Source organism: Nyctereutes procyonoides, unplaced genomic scaffold, assembly GCF_905146905.1.
Source record: "Nyctereutes procyonoides isolate TBG_1078 unplaced genomic scaffold, NYPRO_anot_genome, whole genome shotgun sequence".
Taxonomy (NCBI): Eukaryota; Metazoa; Chordata; class Mammalia; order Carnivora; family Canidae; genus Nyctereutes; species Nyctereutes procyonoides.
Window position 1 is genome coordinate 25,044,000 of NW_026575042.1, and position 12,048 is coordinate 25,056,047.

Here is a 12,048-nt window from a genome sequence, read left to right on the forward strand (position 1 = left end):
TACAACCATTTCTCAACTTTTAATTCCAGTGTAGCAGCCCATCTTTACATGTAGCTTCAGGTCAATATGCGTTATGCAGGAAATGCATTAAAAATTATCAGCAGTGTAAAACGACAGATAAAAGTTGTGTGTTGTACCTGAGCATTTAGATTATGATGTTTTTCTCCTTTTAGCGTTTGCTAGGGTTGCAAAAGCAAACACTGCGATCAAGGTTAATGTTTTAATTTCTATTAATGTTTTCTTTCACATACTTGTACCTTCCAAATAATATAGGAACGGGATGTTTAATATGCATAGCATTATGCTCTGTTTAAATCTGTTTCTCTTTCCTTCCATTGCATTCATTTAATAACAACAACAACAATAATGACTTCTCCTAAAGATTTTAAGAAACAAGAGAACCTGAATTTTGAGCATGTTTTAGCTTTTAATATTTGAAGCAAAGCCATCCATCTACCAAAACAGATTCTTTGCCTTTTATAGCTTAGAGCTGTAATGAAGACAATGCATCATTTTTGGAATAATTGCTTGAATTACTATTCCCTGTGAATGGCCCACTTGGGCTGATATCACTGGTAGAAATGGAAGGTTTCTTTCCCAATTCTTAGTTATATTTTGCATATATCAGTGATTATAGCAATATGATAAGTTCCTCTAAATATAAAGCCTGAATATTTAATAAAAAGAGAAATGATGATTAAAATCAAGCCAGAGTCTATACATGAAAAGCATGTTGTGCTATTTGGAAAAGACTCACCTATTTACATACACCAACCGTGCTCGGCCTTTGCATTTAAGAGCATCAAACCAGTCTCTTCCTTGCAACAGCAAAGCATTTGACACACTTACAGCTGACTCTCAGCCAATCCACATTAGGGACCTAGCCAAGGGAGAAGCATTCATCCTGGTGGGTGATAATAAATTGCAAAATCGTGACAGTATCACCATTGTACCAGGATGACTCCCCGCCCCTTCCTTGAAAGATTGTCTTTAGCATCTGGTAATAGCCATAGCTTCTTCAAGAAACATTTGGGTCTTAGCAAAACTGGGTATACTGGCTTGCAATACAGTAAATCATTTGCTTCATTCTCTTGCAGATATGCCTGCCACACATGGTAGTTTGAATCAAATGAAGCAAACCATATAAGATACCCAGTGCTCAATATACTCAGTTATTATTACTTATCATTATGATCACTTTATTTATTATGTTGATTACTTCTTTATACGTTCATGGCTAGGTAAAAATTGAACATAGATAACACGCTGTCTTTTCCCTTTCAAACCTTTTGCCGTGAGTAAAAGTTAATATATATCATGAGAAAATACACATATATTAATTTTTTCTTTAGTGCATGTATTTTCTTAGCTCTAGTTGCTATTAAGCAATCAGTGTTCTTCTAGAAGCTATTTTAAAATAGCCATTGCTTATAAGCCTTCTTGGAGTAATAAATAAGAGTGAATAATAGTTTGACTCCAAAACTAGTCACATAGACTTTGAAAATAATTAATTTTATGCCCTAAGTCTAAACCACATTATAAAATTAGACCCAAAGTACCTGAAGTAGTCCCCCTGTCAAAGTTTGTAATATTGTGCAGAAGAGAAAAGTAAAAACATAGCCATCATGAAATTTTCTTAGTTTAATGGGATCTTAAATTGCCCTGTGCCTACTGTCTCTATTTAGGAAATGGTTGGAAATCCTTATCAGTACCCATCACCATTGGCTTAACATGACTTTACTTTTGTCTACTTTAGTTGAAATGGATAGTCTTTCTGAACTATCCCAGCAAGGGGCCAATCACGTCAACTTTGGCCAGCAGCCGGTCCCAGGGAACACAGCCGAGCAGCCTCCGTCCCCCGCGCAGCTCTCCCATGGCAGCCAGCCCTCTGTCCGGACCCCTCTACCGAACCTGCACCCTGGGCTCGTGTCAACGCCCATCAGTCCTCAATTGGTCAACCAGCAGCTAGTGATGGCTCAGCTGCTGAACCAGCAGTATGCAGTGAATAGACTTTTAGCCCAGCAGTCCTTAAACCAACAATACTTGAACCACCCTCCCCCTGTCAGTAGATCTATGAATAAGCCTTTGGAGCAACAGGTTTCAACCAACACAGAGGTGTCTTCCGAAATCTACCAGTGGGTACGTGATGAACTGAAACGAGCAGGAATCTCCCAGGCAGTATTTGCACGTGTGGCTTTTAACAGAACTCAGGTCAGTTTTGTTCTCTTTGTAATGGTTCTCTCTCTCTTCTCTCTTCTTTCTTAACTAGTCTTTTACTAATGCTTATTCTTTTCCTCTGTGCTTACTCATATTTAATCCTTCTTGTGGCGGGACCATATTGTCTGTTCTTGCTGGTGCCCAAGTTTTGACACTCCTTTCCCAATCATAAACCTCCTTTACCAAGAAAGAACTATGTACAGATAGATCTTGACTCAGGAGCCTTGAAAGAATACATTCAATGTCAAATATATTTCAAGCTGGCATTACCTGTGCTTTTACATAATGAGATCATCGACTGGTGGTAGTAGCAGATTGAGAGAAGTTTCGTGACTTGGTCAAGGCCATTGGTAGGGCTCTGGGCTTCTAGCCTACTATCTTTCCTGTTACCTCTGTATCAAACATAAGTATGTAAATGTGCCCTGTTTAAGTTCCTCTACAACTTTCAGGGGAAAGAAAACCCAAAAACATTGTAGGACTCAATAGCAGTTTCTGCCTTGTAATTTGAGCAGCCACTGGGGGAGGGGAGATACATATATGTATACATATGGCTTATTAACATAAAAGGTTTCTTAGCTTTGTCCTCTCCCCTCTTTACATTATTGTTTGCGTTCCTCCAAACATCGTTCTTTAGATCAGAAATCAGCAAATCTTTTTTGTAATAGTCCAGATAGCAAATATTTTAGGCTTTGAGGGCCATAAGAGCTGTGTCACAGTGTAGCATGTCAAGCAGCCATGGACAGTAGGTGAGTGGATGTGAGTACCCTGGTGTTTCAGCAAAACTATTTACAAAACAGGCCCCAGGGGTAGGTTTGGCCTGTGGGCCTTAGTTTGCAGACTTCTCCCTGAGATCTACATACACCCCTCCGTTCACACCTTTGTCCTCCTGGGCAAATACCTGTGAAGATATTATCAGCAGGGAAGATGTTTAGAGGGACCTGGAAAAAAGTGATAATATGATATGGGAAGGCCTAAAATGAAAAGTCCAAAACAAATTCATTCTATTAAATTGTGAATGAGAGGATTTTTTTTAAATCTCTCTTTTTGGAAATCAGTATGATATGTATAGTGTTTATTTTTGGCCCAGGCATACTAAAAAAACCAAGAGAACATGTAACTTTGATTAGAAATGAGGACATTATGTCCTTTCAACTTTCTTGTTTTACCACTGTTCTTTTGTCAATTTGTTTTTTGGCCTGACTCATACTTTCCTTTCATATTTAAGTTTTTTTGTTTATGACATGATTATAAGAATGTGATTCTGGTACGAAAATAATCTAGTATTAATTCCTTGTTGGCAGAGTTTCCATACCTAGGAGAATCCCAGCGGTGACTTATTTTTGTCTTGCCTTAACTGGATTGAAAGTTAGGAGGCCTGAAAAAGCCTTTAACTAACTGGTGTTTATTTTCACTTTCTTTATCTGTTTTTTGTTCATCATTTGTCTTTTTTAAAGAGTAGTTGTAGAAGGTTATGTTTCAAGTTAAAATTGTATGATGTTACCTAGTTCTATATTTTTACAACATAAAAAATATGTTCATTATTAGCTGGTACATTTCATGACACCATATTCAATTGAGAAGTAATTATTTTGAAAATTAAGTGAATGAATGAATCAAAAATCAGCCTTCTAGACATCCTGTTTCTGGCAGCCTTCTTTATTTTTGGAAATAGCAGTAACTGCTAGTATTTCTCAGTACTGGGCAAAAAATAGGTCTCTACATAAAAGATCAGTAAAATGCTTGTCAATTTAATTGAAAGCCCATGAAGACAACATTGACATAAACACAAATGAAATACAGATTTACTGATAAGTGTTTTAAAAATTGAACAATTTGTTATTTCTTAAAGCACTAAGGAATGTATTTTATATGGTGAAGAATGACAAGAGAGGTTAGCTGAGCAATGTGTGAAATTACTATCCATCGGCACAGTTTTTCTTCTCTTGGGTTATGATGTCACACTGTTACTCTGAAGAGTTGACCATTTGTTCTGCATTTGTTTCTCACATTGATTCCATGGATATCTCTAGGATTCGTTGCTAGAAAGAAGGCAGAATTAGAATTCACTCTCTTTATACCATATTAATCTCTTTGAAAAGATAATTATCTCTGTGATTAACATCAAAAACAGTGGCTTAAATTTTTCTGAGGGTGGTAGGGGAATGAAAAAAGTGACAGCTTTGGTATCGAGCTTTCTTTATTAATAATTGCTAATTTAGAAAAGTTAACTACTAAAAATTATTTGGAGCCCTGGGTGATAGAGGGATTTGGGTTTAAACCTTTTTATTGGTAATTGGTATCTTCATTCAAAGTGGGAATATTGGTCATATTTGAAGCTGTTTGACTTAAATAAGAGTAATTTTCTATGTGTACTTCAGTGTTCACTTTTTGGGAACAAGCTTTTGAACATGGAAGCATACATGTGTTTTTGGTGGTCATACTTAAAAACCACACGCGCATGCACATGCGCGCACACACAGCTGCATTTATTTTAATGATTATACATTCATATGAATGCATGTAGTGTGTTTATTTCAAAGTGTATGCATTTCAATAAAAGCAGGTGCAGAGTGAGAGTGTATGGTGTGAGTGTGGAGTACGAAAATACACATGCTAATGCATATGTATAGACAAGGAGCTCTGCAGAGTTAAATCGCACATCACACATTTGTGTGCACTTATTACAATGTGCAGTTCCAACTCCAAGTTTTAAAAAATTAATGTAAAATATGTACAGCAAATGCAACATTATATGATACAATCAGATAAAGAAACTGGTACCCTATAAACAGCATGTTAAAACATTAATGTAATAGATAATGCTATCATGAATTAAGACTGTTTTAGTCAGTCATTGACAGCTCTGTGAAACTTTAAAATCCTGGATATCATGTTTTAACTCTTAACTATAGAATTTTATCATCATCCGAATTGGGTCTTCTAAAATCCCCCTCTTAAGACTTTCACACTTGACTATTAAAAAAAAAAAAAAGTTTACCTTTTCTGAAAATTTATGGTGAAATTCATATAATTCCTTGTTCTAAGGACTTTTTCCCCTTCTGAATTGATGGGCATATGTTCTTTAATTGCTACTGAAGATACCAGCTTTTAGCATATGTCATTCATTCAGTTATGCCTACTTGATGTCTTTTTAATGGAAACCTATGGCTAAAAATAATTGCCAAAGCTTCTAGATTTATACTTTTCAGTTCACTTCTCTGAACTCAAATATATTCCTTTAATGCCCTTTTTTTTTTTTTTAATCCAGAGTTTAACTCTGATCCCATTCTGTGGCTTTTTCCCCTTTTTTTCTCCCCCCGCCTCCCTTGTCTTTGGCACACTTTATTTTCCAGTAAAATAAAGAATGAAGATGGATTATTCAAAACTGATAACAGTAATGGACCATCATGTAATGTTTTATTGAATTTGAGTTCTGTAAATTATGTGGTGGAGAGAAATTTGCCTGCTTAAGTATAACAGAAATTGCTACTGTGTTCCTATAATTCTTCACAGTGTAATTTAAGGAAAGTCCACTATCCATATCACTATTGAATAAAAGGTAAAAAGGTGCTATTACCCCAATGTGACAGCTCTCGTTTAGCCTCCCAAGCGACAGAGATAAATGCGTCTGCTTATAACTTACTTGGCAGGAATCCAAGGTAGTAGGTGGAGTTGAAAATAGTCTTTCACCTGGACATGTGATTAAAAATTCACAAAACAACAGAGGCAGGTAGTCTTGAAGAATATTCTACGTATTTTCTTTTTAGAGAGGGAGGTTTCATGAAATCATATTTTCCTTCTGAGGGCTTTGAAGTTCCATGAAGCTGATAAAATCTATTTGAATCAGTGATTATGTTCAAAGAGGAGACAAACGGGAGGCCAGACAGGCCTTTTGTTCAGATTGGCAGTCTCTTTCGCTTATCTGCTGTTTTAAAGAATTCATAATTAGCTTTTGGAAGTACTGATAATATTTATTGAGGGTTTTTTCTTTCTTTTACAATTACTAATGAATTTTACTTGTAATAACTTGTAAACTCTTTTTGGAATGCAAAAAAGGTTTAGGAATTCATCAGTAAGTTCACTTTTTAAGTGAAAAAAATAGTATTTTCACTTAACCCCTATATCATGACAGCACAGAATAATTTTATGTTTTTTTATATAAGGCATATAGTGCATTATTTGAAGATGTAAAGTCTCAATGAAAAGCAGCTCCTCATTTCCAATAAATTTAATATTCATGAGTTGTTGGTAACTTACCACGTAACACAAATTCTCAAGTTCTTTTCAGAAACAAAAATGACTGATGATTTTGTTTGATTCTGTTCAATAAATTCATTGAGAACTTATGGTGCACAGTACTGATGATATGTTTTAGTCCTGTGTTTTAGTATATTCTCTGAGATAGCAAGTAAGGTACATGATGACCTTGACGGTTTTTTAGCACGAAGAAAAAATTTTAGTAATAGGTACTTCTTACTCTTCACCAGGGGGTTTACTACAAATGACTTTGACCTAAGTCTGAAGAGTATTTTTCACTATAGGAGATAGGGAACAGAGGCCATGTATATCTTAAGTCCATAAATGTACCCATTCAAATAACAACTTGAAGAGGAACAGAACATATATTCCCATAATCAAAGTGTAATAGTCATTTTACACCTAGAATTATTCTCAAGTGACATGAATTTTTTTTTGGGGGGGGGTAATTAACACATACAAATCAAAACATTTTCTAACAATATTTTCAAGCATTTCCACCAGGGGGCACTCCCCTCATTGAAAGCCTGGGCCAAAAAAAAAAAAAGAAAGAAAAAAATCCAAAGATTTCTAAAACACCTGACACTGTCTACACTGGCTGCTTTAGAGCTCTTTGAGTGTTCCAGGATTTGAAATATTGCTTTAGACCTTAACATATTGCAGGCAGAAAAATTGTACTTGCTGCAGTAGAATAATTAAGTGTAAATAAATGTTTTGCCCCTACAACACTTTATGCACATGCTTAACTGGGAAGTCATACCAACATCAAAATATGGGTAAAGGTGATTTTAAATTTTCTCCTGAATGAATTTCTGTCTTCCACTTTAAACATGCAGGAATGACTTAGTTTCATGTTAACAAGACTTGATAGAGAATATTATTATGTATTTTTTCATGTGTTTGCTTTCCTTACTAGAGTTCTCTGCTGCCTCAAACATTTTTAATAGAGTTGATACAGTATTTTGTTACTTGAGATTTATAAATGTCTAATTTCAAATTTCTGAAATCAGTAACATCCGAAATATTTATAAGATCTCTTTTGGCCTAATCCATTTTTTTAAATTACTGAACAATTAGCGCAGATAAATATCTTACGAAGTGCCATATAACTTTTCACTGAAGCCTTACCTTAAGTTAAAAATTACCATTAGAATTTACCCATGAGTAGCTTATCTTGTTCTTAATTTTTTGTCACTCATTTACAATTTTTTCCTTTTGTGGTCTGAATACACATAATTAATCTATGTAGTAAATATTTATCAGACGCTTATGTGGTAGGCATTGTACTGGGATGACAAAATGAATATTAGGTTATTATGCTCAAGGAATTGATAACATTGTATTTCTACTATACATTTCTGTCTCTTGATTTCTGTGTAGTTCATATATATTACTTTTCTGAGAACATCTTTTAATATATAACATTTGGTGGTGAAAATTAGAGAGCAAGGACTATTTTTTTATACCTCTTTTCAAGCATTTTTTTGAGACCTGTATTTTTCAGTTTCAATGTGACACATCAGAAACACAGTCAATCTAATTAGTTGGCCTTGTGCAAATTAAATAGCTGAATGATTGACTGCCTGTTTGACTGAATTTTAGTTAAATTGACTGGATGTTTTATTCTTGTATAAACACAGTTGCAGCATTACTTGTCAGTCTTATGAATGAAAGGACACGCACCCTTCATTCTTCAGTCACATTTTTTAATGGTGAAACTGAAAGTTTGGGTCCACTTTCTAGGTTTCGGATGCAGAGACCAAGTGAGAAACTAAAATTTACTCTCAGCCCCTGAGCCTATTTGAAGGTTCCTTTTAATAGCAGCCTATTAATTATTTTTAAAGTGGACAGTGCTTTTATACTATCTGCACCTAAGTGTTATTTTTGGGCAGTTATCCCTGAGGAATTAGGAACAAAACTAGGTTTGCACTTCCAGGAAATCATGAAAAAAAAATCCAGATGTTATCATCTTTAGGTTCAGTCATTTTGATACGACACTTTGCCTCTCCTTCCCCAAATATTCCCTTTCACCGTTTCTGCAGGGTTATTGGAAAGTGAAATTTGCAAATGACATAGAGATCTGGACATTCTATTTGGAGCTATCTTGTGATAAACTGATATTCTGGCTAAATGTAGAAAGCAAATGTGTTTTGGTATTCCAGGCATTATTTCATGTGCAAGATGGAAGAGGTAAAGGCTGCTCAGCTCTTATCAAATGGGCAGAAAATTATTGTGATCCTTCTATTTCATGTAATTCTTTAAACAAAGATGAGGAAACCCATTCATTCTTGAAAAGCTTCTTCCAAAAATTAAAAAAAAAAAAAAATTGGTTGGCAATTAACACTCTAGTATTTGGGGAGAGAGAGACACCTTAAAGGCGTTTACTAGTGGTTTGTAAATTTCTTCTACTAATAAAGACTTCCATTCCTTAAGAAATTCAGTAAGTACAGAATTTGATAGTATTCTTTTCTTGGGCATGCCATGATGGTTATGTATTTCAAATTTAATCAATGATTTCTGAAGTTCAAATTTCAGCCTTTTATCCAGAGGTATAAATTATAGTTAGATAGTATTTAGAATTATTCAAGATAGTCTACCTAGTTTCCTTAAATGGTAAATAGAAGGAATCTCTTGTCATTAACTTGAAAATTAAGAGATAACTTAAAATATTACCTGTAAAAACGTAGCACGCTTTAGGAATAATTCTTTTTTCTAATATGTTACAATTCATTTTCTTTGAAAGTTCTGCTTCTCTAGAAGTGGCTTTGTGTCTTTATATATTGGGCTGTCGGCATTCCACTGCCTTTGTGTAGGCAGCTTGAGAACTATACAGTTCAGTGCTGTTGTATTATGAGCATTTCATTTATTCCTAACTTCCCTCGATCGTCTCTCTGTGAAAGATTTCATGGCAAGTTAAGCTACTCAAAGGAAGGGGACCAATTAGGCAGTTGCAGTTTGCGTTACATGTAAAGCAGATGCTTAATAAAATTAAGAATACAATTGAGGCTCTCCTCTCTACCACTTCAATTGTAACTAATATATTTCTGTGTAGAATTAATGTTTCTGTTCATTTTCTAAAGAGAGTGGAGAAGGAAGGGGAAGGATCACCGCTGACTGGGCAGAGCTCAGGAGCAAGCTCACCCTGTGCCTTTCATTCCCTACAGGGCTTGCTTTCAGAAATCCTCCGAAAGGAAGAGGACCCCAAGACTGCATCCCAGTCTTTGCTGGTAAACCTTCGGGCTATGCAGAATTTCTTGCAGTTACCAGAAGCTGAAAGAGATCGCATTTACCAGGATGAAAGGGAAAGGAGTTTGAATGCTGCCTCGGCTATGGGTCCTGCCCCCCTGATCAGCACACCACCCAGCCGTCCTCCCCAGGTGAAGTCTCCTGTCCTCTTTGCCCTCTTCCTCCCCCTCCTCCTCCCCCTCCCTCTCCTCCTCCCCTTCCTTCTCCTCCTCCTCCTTCTTTTTAATGTCTGAGGAAAAATCTCAAGAAATTGGAAAGATAGATGAATAGATACCAGTTTTTCTAAAAATAATAATTCATAGAGTTGCTTGAGGAGAATTTGGTCCCCAATCAGTGATTCTGATATAAAAACAATAAGCTACTAATTAGAGGAAAGAAAATTGCTTTGTGTTGCTTCCTTTTGGGGGTTCTTTGGGGGTGAAAAGTAGTCTTTAAATGGGATGTTTGTCGCTACTACTATTATTAAGTAAAGAAATATGTTAAATTCAATAGGAAAAAAAAGTAATAAAGTCCACTTTACCCCTATGAGTTTTAGAACTGCCGTTTGAATAGTAAATAAATAAAAATAAATAAATAATTCCATTTGTATTTATGCTTTCCAATACGAAGTGCAGCTGGTACCAATTACACATCATCTCGTTTGTAATCTTTCATAATTAAGTTTAATACAATCCTTGAAGGCAGCTTTAAATGGGGCTGATAAGGAATTCCATCCATATTCCCAGAAATGGGCACATTTTCTATTTCCCAAATTTTCACAGTTTTTAGAAAAGATGAAAGTCACAATGCAGGTAACTGTATGTGTATCTATATTCTTATTTTTTTTAAAGCAAGTTTTAAAGATAGCCTTATAATTATTAGAATTCAAGAAGTTGATTTGCAGTACAAATTATTAGATAAAAGTTTGATAGAGGATTAGACTTAATATATTTCTTACACATTTAATTTATTGCACATACAGCTCTTAAAAATAAGATCTAAAACTGGATAAAAATTGAATATGGAACAAAAATTTAAAGTATTCATGTAATACAATGTCTTCCTGAAGTTGTATCTTGATGTTATTTCATCAATAATAAAAAAAAAAAAAAAAAAACACAACACCTTCCCATGTATGGAAATATGAAAAAAGCTCATTCAGCACTAAAAATGAAACTGCCACAGATACTTCATCAATAAGGAATAGACATAATATTCAGCCACTTGTTGAGTTTCTTAAGCTGTATATTGTAATGTTATGAAATGAATCTTGTAGAAATGTCCGAAGTCAGTTTTCTCCCTTTTACAAGTAACAGTTTGGTCTTGATGTCTAGGGCACAGACTGTAAGGAAGTCATTGCTGTAATTGTGGGTAAGAAAGTCAAGTGTCTCTAGCAGAGAAGAATGATATCTATTGCGTATATATGTGTCTATCTGTCTACGCACACAATTATTGAATTTGATCTCCAAAGCCTTCCATAATATACTTCTTAAGAAAAAGAATGAAGAATATATATATATATATATATATATATATATATATATATATATAGTATATAATGTATATATATATACACACATACACACACAACATTTTAAGAGTGATTAAGGGAAAAAAATTGTACTTTGGACTTGGTTTAACATTTAGTTTGTGGTGTTTAGAGTTAATACACCATCATTAGTTAACTTTGCTTCTGCAATCATCACAGAAGGCCTCTGGACAAAGAGTTATTTTACTTATCACTTAATCTGCAAATACTAACAAAAGAATTGCTTACTTAAGATCAGTATGAACTTCAGCATTGAACTCTTTTTTCTTTTTTTTTTTTAATCTATCCAAATATTTGACTTAGTTGTGCCTTAATACAGTTTTTGTTTTCTAATTTTTTTCTGATTGCAATGCTTTTGTTTTTCCAAATGTGATTCTGGTGTCAGTATTCGTCAAGTTTGTTCTTTAGCCACATTTACATTAATTCTTAGATGGTATTTCTTTTCATACATTATTAAGAAACTCTTGAGTAACTCTCCTATATATATGTCTAAAGACTACATCTGCTGATAAGTTGGGATAGAAAATATAATTTATTTTGGCCTGCATTATTGATTAACTGGTTGAGCCACCCTTAGCTTTATTTGTTTGTTCTGAGACCAAGCCCTTAGCTGGGATATCCAGCCAGTGATGAACATGTAAGGTATGTAGGTACCACCGATTCTTAGTGAAATTCTTTCAAAGGAAAAAAGTTTCTGTTCATGCAATATTACTGGCCATCTAACTGAATTCCTAAATGATTATCTGATGTGTGTGTAATTTTATTTCACTGCTATAATATGCATCTTCAAGTATCTTAAT

At 34.6% G+C, this 12,048-nt stretch overlaps 1 protein-coding gene across 3 annotated transcripts in view; it reads left to right on the top strand.

Moving 5' to 3' along the window:
- Positions 1 to 12,048, top strand: part of SATB1 (SATB homeobox 1) — a 78,490-nt gene that overhangs the window by 28,500 nt on the left and 37,942 nt on the right. For all 3 annotated transcript variants that reach the window (XM_055321492.1, XM_055321493.1, XM_055321494.1), the window contains 2 exons: positions 1,757 to 2,211; positions 9,639 to 9,851. In XM_055321492.1, coding sequence (XP_055177467.1) covers positions 1,757 to 2,211; positions 9,639 to 9,851 — 668 coding nt within the window. The remainder of the gene's footprint in view (positions 1 to 1,756; positions 2,212 to 9,638; positions 9,852 to 12,048) is intronic.